The sequence below is a fragment of the Abramis brama genome, assembly GCF_963993115.1.
Source record: "Abramis brama genome assembly, chromosome: 9".
NCBI lineage: Eukaryota > Metazoa > Chordata > Actinopteri > Cypriniformes > Leuciscidae > Abramis > Abramis brama.
Window position 1 is genome coordinate 26,989,779 of NC_139971.1, and position 14,098 is coordinate 27,003,876.

A 14,098-nucleotide genomic window follows, 5' to 3' on the forward strand; every position below is an offset into this window, starting at 1 on the left:
AGAAGACTGGCGCGTTTGTTCGAGGAAGTTTACGCTGTCAGAACGTGTTTTCTGTGATATGGATTAACGCGATATTTCTTTATAGCCATTTGTGATTTCAGTGCAATTGCGAGGGAAAGCCGACAGATTTAGATATGAACTTTTTGAACTTCGGATCATGTTGCGTTGACACTGTGAGGAGTTTATTGTCTGCGTGTAACTGGCCCAAATGCAGTGTTGATCTGTTGAGTTTATGTGGTGTTTAGTCTGTATTTTGGAATCTAACCTGATCCCGATTATATGATATGGAGAGCAAGAGCGGTCGGTTTCCTTTCCCCTTCCAGCCCTATCCTATTCAGGAGAGCTTCATGGAGGCACTTTACACTGTTCTTGATCAGGGGAAAATCGGTATATTCGAGAGTCCCACTGGCACGGTCAGTCAGTCTGCGCTAGATCGGTTCATCTCACCATCTCAGTACAGATGAGATGAGAGTGGATGTTTGAGCTTTCTTGTGTTTGATCCTGCAGGGAAAGTCTCTGAGTCTTATATGCGGCGCACTGACGTGGCTGAGAGACCAAGAGGAGGAGAAGAAACGAGAGGCTGCCAGACTTCTGGATAAACCGGAGGAGTGTGACGCTGTGAAGGAGGAGAACAGCAACAGCCAACTATCAGAGCCAGACTGGGTGTCTGAGTTTGTGCAGAAGAAAGCAGAAAGAGACATGGTGAACAAGCTAAAGGTATGAGAACCTTTTACAGTTCATCAGCTCTTCAAGTCACGTGTTTCTAAGCAGGGGTTTTCAAACTGTGGGCTGTAAGGTAGTGCTAAGGGAAAACGTGAGAAAAAACTGAAAAAAATAATATAAAAATAATTAAATAAATCATTTGATAAAAAAAAAACTATTTTACAAATAAAATTACTAAAATTATTTTTTACATTTGTTTAAATTTGTATATATATATATATATATATATATATATATATATATATATATATATATATATGCATGCATACAGTCAAACCTTGGCAATGAGACCTTTTTGTAGGCCATCATTTGGGACTGAACCAGCTGTTATTAATTTCCACTGACAGGGGGCTGGATTGCTTTTTAATTACTAATAGTTGTAAGCTGCTGTCTTGGCTTTCCATGCCTTTTTGCACCTTCCTTTCTTCATGTGTTCAATACTTTTTCCCTGTGTCATTTCACATTATTACACATAACTTAATATCTGAACTTATTTGTTTTGGTTTTTTTGTATGTATGGATTCCTTGGGTTGTTATCAACATCTGGTGAAAATTTCATGTCAATAGCACCCTTGGAAATATATTTAATGAGAAAAATGGTGACGTGTTCAATACTTATTTTCCCCGCTGTATATATATATATATTTTTTTTTATTATTATTATTTTTGGTTTTTTTACTAGTGGGTGCAGGACACTATAGTTCATTTATGTAAGTGAGGATAGCAAAATAAAGTAAACTGTGACATTTTATACCCCCAAATTATTTATACAGTGGACTACCAGTAAAATGTATTTATAGACCAAAAAGTTTTCAGACACTTTGACCTGACCATGTTTTGCTTAAGTGTTTTTTCTTTAGTTGCTAATGCGACATTTTTACACCACAGACTGAACAAAATTAAGCATTGCTTGGTAATTGGTTGACCTAAATTGGTATTATCTAATTGTGTACTTAAATTTAACAGCTGACAGTTATTTAACCTAATTCATTTGTGCGACAGTCTAACAGAAGGATGGCCAAAACCAGTGAAATATCAACTGATTTGATAACTCTGAGTTCTTGTCATATTTTATTACCATTTTCTAAACTATAGCGAATAAACTGTTATAATGTGAGAAATGTCGAAGGTGTCTAAATAAATTTTGGTTTGACTGTATATCTAGCTGCCTTTCACGAGGATGATCATATGCAAAACCATGGTATCTAAAAGATTGAAATAAAAAAAATCATCCTTGTCTTCAATTTCATTCAGGATGAAGAGCTGAAACGGAAGAAGCGTGAGGAGAGACTGGAGATGATCCGACACAATGCCCAGCTCAGATATGATATGAAGAGAAAGGTGAGTGCATGAACAGTGGGATCTGAAAAGCCCTATTCGTAACATGGAGAGGTGGGGTAAAGTAATAATTACCAGAGCTTCTCTGTGACTTTAGTTCCGTCCGAATGTGCCATCTCAGTAATCATTACAGGCAATGTTAGTAAATATTACGGCGACTTTTACCTTCAGTAAAAAGGTCCAGAAAAATGACCTCAGGTAATACTAATCCCGTGCGAATAGACCTGCTGTAAATACAGTATGTATGTAAATTTTCCATCATTCCATCATATATATAAATATAGGTTATATGTGTTTGCGCAAGTGATATCAGGAAGCAACGTAATACACACATGGTGACAGGAGTGACGGCGATGCGCAAATCGATTTACTCCTCCCACTTCTGCTAGTTTTACTGAGATATCTTATCCCGTGCGAACTGGCCATTAATATTACAGACGTTCTGTGGTAAAATTACATTACTCCATCTACCCTTGTAAAGTTAATCCCATCCGAATAGGGCTAAAGACTGCAATCTGGGGTACCTGGAAATAAACAAAAGGTTTTAATGAAGTAAAAAAAAAAAAAACAACAAATATTGAAAAATTCTGCAAATATTTTATTTGTATTTTTTTTAAATATTCAATAGTCTAGTCTTCACAAATAAATACATCAAGTTAGGATCTGCTTTATTTCAATTGCTCATATGGATATTTACCCAGTTAAAGTCATGTTACTAATTGCACCTTTAACAGGCCAATGAAGATGATGAGGCTGTAAAATTACTGCAGCTCAGCAGAGAGGGGGTAGAGTCAGAGAGCCACGATCCAGAGGAGGAGAGGCTTATTGTAGCAGAATATGAGAGTGATGATGAGGCCACGCCAAAGAGCAGGTATTGATTGTGTTTGTGGATGAGTGTGTGTCTCCCAGCCTTGAGTTCTCATAGCGTTCCCTCTACAGGCTGTGTGATGATGACGATGATGAAGATCTAGAGGAGGATCATGTCACTAAGGTGCATGTTTAAACTGCATGTTTAAATCCATCCTGCATTGGTGAACAAGGTGTTTGTGCATGTTTAACAGTGTATTTGTTTTATATCTTAAGATTTATTATTGTAGCCGAACTCACTCTCAGCTGGCTCAGTTTGTGCACGAAGTACAGAAGAGTCCATACGGAGACACTGTCCACTTGGTTAACTTGGGCTCTAGACAGGTAAACATGCACCAGATTTATTCTTGCGATTACAGTTTGATTGATTTTTAAACGCTTATGCCATTATTGTATACACACACTACCGTTCAAAAGTTTGGGGTCTGTGATATTTTTAATGTTTTGAAAAGAAGTCTCTAATGCTGCATTTATTTGCATATATTATTACCGTAAAAAACATACATTTTGTGAAACGTTATTGCAATTTTTAATAACTGTTTTCTATGTTATAATATATTTAAAATGTGATTAATTTCTGTGATGTTAAGCTGACTTTTCAGCATCATTACTCCAGTCTTCAGGTTCACATGACCCTTCAGAAATCATTCTAATATGCTGATTTGATGCTCAAACATTTATTATTATCAATGTTGTGCTGCTTAATATTTTTGTGGAAACTGATGCATTTCTTTTTAGGATTTTTTGATGAATTAAAAGTTCAAAAGAACTGCATTTATTTGAAATAGATTTTTTTTTTGTAAAATCACAAATGTCTTGTGCGTTTCCATTACAGATTTGCACAAAACTTTTGCAATTTTTTTCTAATTGTCGTTTCCATTAACCGATGTTATGCGACTAAAACTTCATTTTTTCCTCTCACGATAAGTCATTCCAAAAATCATGGCAATAGAAGTTGGTTTTACGTATATTCCAGCCACTGCACTAGCCATTATTATTAATCAAAGGAGATGTATGTGTGTTTTCCAAGCATTAATGGTAAGGAAAGATTATACTTGGAGCGGCACATATGAGGTGTTTCTGGGTGTTTCTCCCTCATATCTGCTTCGACGTCATGATTGTGGCATTTCATTGTGGTTTAGAATCCAGTATTCCTGTAATTCTTTTGTCTTTTATGAATTTAATAAAGAACTCTGTCTCATATTCTGTCCAAACATACCGCGTCATCTACGTCAGGTGACTGTAAATGCGCAAAAACTGTTTACATTGCAGTTTTGCGAAATATTCCTTATTCGAATTTCCTGAAAAACCACCGCATGCGAGCGTAAAAACTTTTTTGCGATAAATGGAAGTTTTTGCAAAGTTTACGTGTTTCCATTGGGCGTATTTTCAATTCACAATTTCAATTTGCGCAATTTGAAGGGTAATGGAAACGTGGCTACTGTCACTTTTGATCAATTAAATGAATCCTTTCTGAAAAAAAGTATTAATTTTGTTTTTTTAATTTCAAAAACAATTTACTGACCCCAAAAATGATAAACAGTAGTGTATAATGCTGCAATTATACTAATCAATATATTTAATATGATAAAAATCATTATAATAAAAACTAAATAATGAGTACCTATAACAAGGATTATGCTTTTACTTTTTTTTTTTTTTTTTAAGGGATAGTTCACCCAAAAATGAAAATTCGGTCACACTTAAGGCTAGGGTTCAATTCTCACTATAAAGTAACTATTAACTACTACATTTGCCACAATAAACGCCTAATTACTGCTTATTAATAGTTAGTAAGGTCGTTGTTAATTAAGTATTGGGTAGGATTAAGGGATGTAGAAAAAGGTCATGCAGAATAAGGCATTAATATGTGCTTTATAAGAACTAATAAACAGCCAATATCCTAGTAATATGAATGCTAATAAGCAACTAGTTAATTGTGAGAATTAGACCCAAAACTAAAGTGTTACCGAAAATGATGTCATCATTTACTTAAATTTTTGGGCGAACTATCCATAATAACCTAAAATTTTTACATTTTTAAATTTTCTGAAGAAAATGAGTGTTGCTTGCCTGAGCAAAAGTCGCAGCTACAATGCTAGGCCAGTTCTCAACAATAAATTATTAATTTTTCATTATTCATTCACGAATTCATTAAAGGCAAAACAGATGATTTCTGTGTCATTTTTGCCCTTATTAGAACCTGTGCATTAATCCAGAGGTCATCCGGCTCAGAAACGTCCAAATGATGAACGACCGCTGTTTGGAAATGCAGAAAAACAAACATGGTCAGAAACATATACACACAATCTCAGCCGATTCAAGCCTAGTGTCATTGCTATTTCAAATGCCCCAGTGATTACATAATCTGGAGAGAATGACATAATGAGGAAGTTCTGACCTCCATCTGCAGAGAAACGAGAAAAAGCACCAGACTTGGAGCCGAAGCGGCGTCGTGGTGATGCCAAGGCGACGTGTGCCTTCTCGGGTTTTGAGAATTTGATGGCGATGAGGGATGAAGTGCTGGTGAAGGTGCGAGACGTGGAGCAGCTCCTACAGCACGGCCGGGAAACACACACGTGTCCTTACTACAGCACGCGGATGGCCATACCTGCAGCTCAGGTACACACATACCCACTGGAATACCCTCTCATTAATATAAAACTCTGTGCATTCAGTCTTTCTCTCTTTTTCTTAGGTGGTGGTATTGCCGTATCAGTCGTTGCTCCATGCTTCCACCCGCAAAGCGTCAGGGATCAAACTAAAGGATCAGATTGTCATTATAGATGAGGCTCATAATCTGACTGACACCATCTCAGCCATACACAGTACAGAAATCAGTGGAGCACAGGTACATGCATGCACAAACTCACTGATCTGATCTAGAGAACTCAAGACTAGTTAAAGGTAAGGGTAGGTCATTTCAGAGAGGCTAGCAATAGCAAGCTAGCTTTGAAAGCATAAGATCCCGCCCTCCCTTCTGAGCGTCTACAAAGCCATGCCTCCTTCAAAACACATGAACACAACTCACACAGCAGAGTCTGCTAAGCGTCACAAGAGACGGCGCTAAACTACCTCATGTCTCAAAGCACATAACGTTACAATAATAATGGGTCTCATTCACTAAGTATGCGTCCACACAAATTTGTGCGTGAAATGTGCGTACAAACGATTTTAAGAACAAATCACGATTCACCAAAAAAGTCGTCGTAATTTTTTTTCTACATGAAAAGATATAGGAACAACTGAAACCACACGTACGCAAAAAGCACTTTGTACGGCCTTATAATCGTGTAAAGAAGTTATATTTCATCCTAACACGACTATAATTATATTGAAGTGTGTTCATAAAATTCTATAATAAAATCATTAAATAATACAATTTAATTTAATCTTAAATGCATTCCATCATATAGGCTACAGTAAAAGAGTAAGAAAAGCTGTGTTCTAGCTTCAGCTGCGAGGTTTCTCTGAATAACGCAGATATACACGTATGTACAGCTGGCTAATGAGAGGTCTGCAATCTGGGTCTGTATAAAAGGTGTTTATTGTGAGAACTGGTGAGAATGGCACACTTGGCATTACTCGAGGATCGTGCGAGAGCGCGTCTGCAAACAGCGGCAAGTTTGACGAGACACGAGAGTGATGAAAGGCTGTGAGGAAAGCGTGTGCGTGAAGCCCATATATGGAGATGGTTTGGGCGTGTTTTATGCAAATGACTAACCTCGTGCACTCGGCCGTTCATTTAGAATACGCCGAATTCACTAACATCAGAACGATGTTAAGAACAAATTCATCTGGGTACGTATAACGTCACGGGTTGCCAACTCGTAATTACGGTTACGACATGGCGTGAACGCAGCATAAGCTCGTTGTTTTGGTTCAGAGGAACTGTAAAAGAAGGCTGCTGTTTGTTTGTGACACTTGGTGGCTTTCTGTCTACAACTTTGAATAGCCTTACAGAACGTGCTGATGGCTTGGATGTCTGCGTGAGCAGGCTTGTGGAGGTTTGGAAATGCATATGTTGACAGGCAGGTCGGACAACGTATCATTGCATTTGGACCGAATGCAATGATTGGACGCACATTTTTTGGTCCGGAGACAACCATAGAAGATATATGTACATGTTTTAATATTTAAAACACTTCTATTATTGATTGCTATCAGGATGTGAAGAGATTTTCAACCAGAATAACAAGTGTTTATAAAAAAATGCCTACCCTACATTTAACTAATGTGCATTTCTCATGTTTCAGCTCTGCAGGGCTCATTCACAGCTCTCTCAGTACTGTGAGCGCTACAGGTAAAAAAACAAAAAAACACATTTCAAACATTTTGTACATTCTGTTACAAACCTATATTACTTCTTTTTTTTTTCTGTGGAACACAAAAGGAGAACTTTTGAAGAATGTTCGCACACTGAAAATGAATGGGACTAATGCTGTTTAGCACCAAAATGTTTTTTTCTATTATGCTCACAAGACTGCATTTATTTAATAAAAAAATATAGTAAAAAAACTGTATTGTAAAATATTATTACAGTTGATAAGAACTGCTTTCTATGTATATATATTTTAAACTGTAATTTATTCCTGTGATTCAAAGCTGAATTTTCAGCATCATTACTCCAGTCTTCAATGTCACATGATCCTTCAGAAATCATTCTAATATGTTGATTTTCTGCTCAAGAAACATTATGCTGTGGAGCTAAAAAACACACGCACAAAAGTACTGAAACTGAAGTCAGCTAGAGGAATGTTTTTAAACATCAGATGATATTATCATTATGATTTACTGTACATGTCATTGTGTCGGATGGCTGCAGAAGTCGACTGAAGGCGAAAAATCTGATGTACATCAAACAGATCCTCTTTGTGCTGGAGGGGCTTGTGCGAACACTCGGAGGTAAGCTGTGCGCTGCATTGTTTTGTTTGTGCATTATCTTGTTCATCTGGTTTTATCTAGCTGATTCATTGCTGTCATTTCCTGTGAACAGGTAAAGTGGGCCAGAATCCGAACACTCAGTCCTGCCAAACAGGTAAACAAGCACAACATGCATAGAAACTTTTTCTTTTTTCCTCCTTCATGAAGTATTTCTAAAAATGTTCTTTTGGTTTTGAATTTCTTTACACAACAGGAAGTGAGCTGCTGACTATCAACGACTTCCTGTTTAAGGCTCAAGTTGATAACATAAACCTTTTTAAGGTATTACTCCAACTCTTGTGTTATTATAGTATTATTTATGTACTATTATAATATTTATTAATATTTTGAATTAGTTTTTATTTTTAACTCTAGTAATTTTGTTATGTGCTTTTGTCATTAAGTTTTTCATCTTATATTGATATTTTATTTTTGATTTGTTTCAGTTAACATCACTGCAACAACTTCATTGGCACATTCTGGAAACAAAAACATGTTATTATTAATAATATTAATTTGATTAATCTGAATCTAATCAATCATTGGTTTAATCTGTCTTTTGAAGGTTCAGAAATATTTTGAGAAGAGCATGATCAGCCGAAAGGTCAGTACGAGAACACATTTATGAATTTATTTTAACAAGTGTACATGAACACACACACTGATGATCTGTGTCCTGTGTGTAGCTGTGCGGATTTGTGGAAAAATATGAAGGCAGCGGTGTACAAACACACTCGAAGAACAAAGAGAACCGTCGTATAGAAGGACTCGGGCGTTTCCTTCAGACGCTTCAGAACAAAACTACAGGTACAATCTGGTCTCGGTAAACATTTACGGTGTGTTCAGACTTGTCAGGTTTGGTTCGATTAAAACGAACTTTGGTGCGATTGCTCTGTTAGTAAGGTTCATTTGAATAAGTGTGAACGCTGCCATCCGAACCCTGGTGCACTCCAAACAAGTGGACTGAAACTGCTGAACTCTGGTGCGTTTTTTTCTTTCTTTTTTTTGCTTTGTATCTTTAGGTTTGGTGTTAAAAGTGACAGTGTGAACTCTAAGCGAACCAGGACTAAATTTATCATTTTCTTTTTTGGTCTGGACCAAAAGAACCAAACTACAAGCGTGAACACACCGTTAGTTCCTCATTATACATCCTGGTCTTGGAGGAGAAGCAGCACTCAGACGATGTAAAACCTGTATTTTTGATGTTCTAGATGTTTTAGAACAACAGGTGGCAGTAGAGGACAACCCAATCATGGCTTCTCCAATGATGCTGGTTGAAAGTTTCCTGTTTGCCCTCACTAACGCTAACAAAGACGGACGAGTCGTGATACAAAGGCAGGGTTAGTGGGGTATTTGATCACCTGCACACAGATACACATGAATTTGTCTCACAAATAAAATAAAAAAAATTCTCCTTTCTTTCTCCAGCATGTCTTGCCCAGAGCAGTGTGAAGTTTCTCTTGCTGAATGCCGCAGTTCACTTCGCACAGATCGTCCAGGATTGCAGGGCTGTGATCATCGCCGGGGGAACCATGCAACCCGTCAGTACACACACACACACACAGACAGACTATTGGAGACAGTGACACAGCTGTCTCACTTACATAACCTTAAACTAACACATTAAAGATTCTCAGTGTTAGGAATATCACTCTGAAAGCAAGACTGTTTTTTTTAATGGTAATGTTTTGCAGGTTGCTGATTTCAAAGAGCAGCTTCTGTTTTCCGCAGGGGTCACAGAAGACCGTATTTTAGAGTTCTCATGTGGTGAGTTTACGTTATTGTGCTCATTTCTTCTTACCCTTTGCAATGTTGCTTATTATGTGTGTAACTGTTGCATAACGGCTTCAGGTCATGTCATACCCCCTGAGAACATCCTACCCATAATCCTTTGCGCCGGCCCCTCAGGACAACAGTTGGAGTTCACTTTTCAAACTAGAGACACGCCGCAGATGGTAAAACTTACATGTGCAAACCAAAAACACCACAGATGGTTGCATGCATGCATACACAAAAATCGCCTTGTTTTTAATTATAGCCATAAAATACACATAAATATGGTGACCAGGAGGGGACATGTTTGGTTCACTTAGTTTTGTCATTGCCACAATATAATATAGCCTAGGCCTACGAGAAAACATTTTTATCTATCCCATCCCAGTCTTTTAAATCCATTCACTGATGGCTTTTTATTTATTTAATATTAATATTAATATATTTTAATAAAACATTTTATTATTATTATTGGTTAGGCCTATCTTTTTATAATTATTGCTATGTAGGCTATGGGATGTAACGGGTCAAATTACTCACGGTTCGGTTTTATCAGGGTTTTAGGGTCACCGTTTCAGTACGGTTCGGTAGGTGCTATGTTCAGGGAAAAAAGGATTATTGTCAGATAAAATAATCAAACTACAAGCAACGGCACAAATAAATACAATAGAGTAAAGATACTAGTAAAATCAGCCATGCTTTTAAGGTTTTTCAGGTATCTAACAGTTTTCAGGTACAGAAATTTAATAGAGTAATCAAATGTAAAACAACATTGCATCTAATCTTCACTGTATAAATTAAATGAAGATTAATCATTATTAAAGTTTTAAAAGCTACTCAGTCAAGAGCAGTGAGTGATTTCCTTGTCTTTTGTTTTTTGATTAACATTAAAAACACAGGCTGCTGTCACTTTAAGACATGATGCACAAATCCAAAATACTGACTGACAAACAAGATTTTTCATTTGAATAGATTTAGAAGACTTGAGATGAATAAAAATGTTCTTAAATATTCTTTTAACAATATACCCTGTTTCACAGACAAGGCTTAAGCTAGTCCCAGACTAAAATGCATTATTGAGCTGTTTTAACTGAAAGCACTGTCATATTTTAAAATATTTCAGTGCCATTGTTTTGTCTCATGATGCACATCAGTAATGTTTTTTTTTTACTAAGGCACATTTATAATAGTTACTTAAATGCCCTAATTGAACCAAGGACAAATCCTGGCTTAATCTGTCTGTGAAATCGCGCCATAGCCTATTAATACTAAATTATTCAAACTTTATTCAAATGCTGTCATGGGCACAAACCTAACTATACATTTGTAATTGAAAACAGACACTCATTTATCATCACATGCTTGCGTAGCCTACATAAATACAGTCATAAAGTCCAAACTTGATTGGCATAATGGGGCATTTACAAATGTAATTTTACGCAACATAATATACAGACATTTATTAATACATTAATTAGGTAAAGAGATACATGAATTTAAGGGGAAAATAAAGCAAATACATAATGAATATCCAATTATAACCAATATTAATACTACTACTACTACTAATAATAATAATAATGCGACGTTCGTCTGTTATAGGACAACTTAGTTTGAATAAATGAGCAGACACTGATTAGCTACTTGATCGCCTAAATTAAAAAAATAAAATTAATATTTGTGTAGTGTTCAATGTTGTTATCGATAGAGACACGTGGATGGGGTATTATTTCATCCGCAACCGCATCACAAAACTCATCATCAATGTTTTCTGACCAAATTTCAAAGCCGCACCCGCCCACCATCCGCTGATTGTTTTGCGGTCTATGGACGATGCAATGCTCTGCTGATGCGAGCCGCAAGAAAGCCCTTGTCTGTTCTAGAAAGGATGCAGCAAAGATATTTAATGCTAATGTATGAGGCATAGGCCTACGCTGAGTTTCATTCATTTACAATGAGATGCGCTTTAGTTCACAATGCAATGCAAGTGAACGTGGCGCACCGGCGCCTCCATGTCACGGTTATTATACTGTCTGCTATATTTGCTTTTTATTTATTAAATACATGCAATTGGTTGATGAAACATTTATTAAAATTAAGATACAATTTGTACAAAACAAAATTCGCTTTAAAGAAAGACTTTCTACAAAGCAAAACTTAATGAAGTGGTAAAAATCATGTCTGACGATTTACAAAACAAAACTTCATTAAGTGGTAAAAACCATGTCTCCCGATATATTGCGCATCTTATGATCCTATTACAATTGTTTTTGAGCTAAAATGTAATACACATCATATATGTTTCTTTTATCAAACATGTTTGGGGCCAGTCAAGGGGTAATTAAACTGCACGATCAGTTATCGGTAATGATACGTTGTTTATTATTGCAAATGTTTATTGCTAATGTTTATTATTGCAAATGTTTTTCATTTGTTTAATAAATCTCATAATGATGGCACATCACTATATCATAGTCATAGCTTTTATTTCTATCTCAAATGATTGGCGGTCGGTCAGGGGGTACTTGGCAAAGAATCAAATACAGTAGGAAACGACGTAGACCATTAATAACACAGACTGTTAACAATTGTTTTTAATTAGTATTTAAACATTCTCTATGATAAAAAATGTTTGTAAAAAATATTTTAATAACACGGTTTTGGCGGTTATAGAGTTCTAATGACGGTGTTCAACTATAACCGTCGGTCTCACGGTTATATACTAACCGTCACACCCCTAGTTCCAATGAGTTAATATGTCGTGGCCAAGACAAAAATAAGAAAACCGAACATGTCTTCTTTGTTATGATCAGTGTGGGGGGGATTACAAAAAACGTGTAATCGTAATCTGATTACTTTTTCAAGTAACGAGTAAAGTAATGCAAAAGTAACGCAATGCATTACTTTCCATAAAAGTAACTATGTAACGTAATAAGCTACTTTTTTAGGGAGTAATGCAATATTGTAACGCATTACTTTCCGCAACATTGGTTATGATTTAATTTTCAAACAAAATAATTCTGTATAATCAATGATAGATTGAAAAAAACAGGGAAATAACAGAAAATATGATCTTTATACCCGTTTCCTATATCAGATGGACGAGACAGGCCGTGTTCTATCAAACCTCTGTAACATAGTGCCGGGGGGCGTAGTCTGTTTCTTCCCCTCCTACGAATATGAGAAGAGGATTCTGGGACACTGGGAGAACACTGGTGTCCTCCAACGGTTGCAGTCTAAGAAGAAGGTACACATTCGGCAACACTACCATGCAAAGTCAGTTTATGCTCGAGTTAAGATGCTCTCTGTGTGTTTCAGATTTTCCAGGAGCCGAAAAATGCCAGTCAGGTTGAGCAAGTGCTCACTGACTATTCCAAGTGTATACAGGTGTGTTAGTATGTGAAAATTACTATACTTATATTACACACAAACACTACTGTGCCTCATGCAGTAAACCAGAACAGATCTATTTATATCTAAATGTAATACAGATTGTTTCAAAAGCAGCATCACATGAATTAAAGGGTTCACCCAAAAATGAGTAATTCTGTCAGTAATTACTCACCCTCATGTTGTTCCAACCCCATAAGACTTTCGTTCATCTTCGGAACACAAATTAAGATATTTTTGATTAAATCTGAGAGCTGGCTCACTCCTCCATTCAATAATATAGCAGCCTATGAAGGAGAGAGCCAGCTCTCAGATTTCATCAAAAATATCTTAATTTGTGTTCCGAAGATGAACGAAAGTCTTACGGGGTTGAAACAACATGAGGGTGAGTAATTACTGACAGAATTTTCATTTTTGGGTGAACCCTTTAATTCATGTGATGCTGCTTTTGAAACAATCTGTATTACATTTAGATATAAATAGATCTGTTCTGGTTAACCCTAAAAGCTAACCTAAAAGCTAACCTTTACTATAGTAGTAAATAGATCTGTTCTGGCTAACCCTAAAAGCTAACCCTTTAACAGGAAAATAACAGTTTTATGGTAAAATTCATCAGTTAAGAAATCAATAAAATTTTAGCTGAAAAAACAGCTCTACAGAAGACAACAGTGTCATTATTCAGCTCAGTTTAATTCAATGTTGTTTCCATTTAGTTCATTAACTGTCAATGTTGGTGCGGGTTCAAATTTTATTCTCATCCGATAGTGGCAGTGCAGTAAAATAATCCATTAATATGGATAATATTGATCCATATTGTCTTTCAAACCATTTTTATAGTGTGTTTTTTTTATAGTGTAAAATGTTTTTTATTCATGCAGCGCTGCAGTAATGCCGGAAGTGGCCAGACGGGGGCGCTGCTATTCTCTGTAGTCGGAGGGAAAATGAGTGAAGGAATCAACTTCTCTGATGACCTGGGCAGGTGAGTACTAACACTATATTCCAATAGAAAACCATACTATTGCAGTATGTATCCACCTTATTTTAAACGTCATCTTCACAACCTGAATGGCTTTTATTCGAAAGT

General features: G+C 36.3%; 1 protein-coding gene across 1 annotated transcript in view; it reads left to right on the forward strand.

The window, feature by feature from the left end:
- Positions 1-14,098, forward strand: part of ddx11 (DEAD/H (Asp-Glu-Ala-Asp/His) box helicase 11) — a 17,982-nt gene continuing 3,884 nt past the window's right edge. Inside the window, exons 1-22 of the mRNA XM_084123646.1 lie at positions 1-413; positions 508-717; positions 1,978-2,064; positions 2,796-2,932; positions 3,001-3,052; positions 3,145-3,252; positions 5,129-5,216; positions 5,342-5,550; positions 5,627-5,779; positions 7,185-7,231; positions 7,754-7,833; positions 7,925-7,966; positions 8,066-8,133; positions 8,417-8,455; positions 8,538-8,658; positions 9,063-9,191; positions 9,280-9,392; positions 9,546-9,618; positions 9,703-9,806; positions 12,722-12,871; positions 12,943-13,011; positions 13,893-13,993. Of these exons, the coding sequence (XP_083979772.1) occupies positions 285-413; positions 508-717; positions 1,978-2,064; positions 2,796-2,932; positions 3,001-3,052; positions 3,145-3,252; positions 5,129-5,216; positions 5,342-5,550; positions 5,627-5,779; positions 7,185-7,231; positions 7,754-7,833; positions 7,925-7,966; positions 8,066-8,133; positions 8,417-8,455; positions 8,538-8,658; positions 9,063-9,191; positions 9,280-9,392; positions 9,546-9,618; positions 9,703-9,806; positions 12,722-12,871; positions 12,943-13,011; positions 13,893-13,993 (2,309 nt within the window). The 5' untranslated portion in view covers positions 1-284. The remainder of the gene's footprint in view (positions 414-507; positions 718-1,977; positions 2,065-2,795; positions 2,933-3,000; positions 3,053-3,144; positions 3,253-5,128; positions 5,217-5,341; positions 5,551-5,626; positions 5,780-7,184; positions 7,232-7,753; positions 7,834-7,924; positions 7,967-8,065; positions 8,134-8,416; positions 8,456-8,537; positions 8,659-9,062; positions 9,192-9,279; positions 9,393-9,545; positions 9,619-9,702; positions 9,807-12,721; positions 12,872-12,942; positions 13,012-13,892; positions 13,994-14,098) is intronic.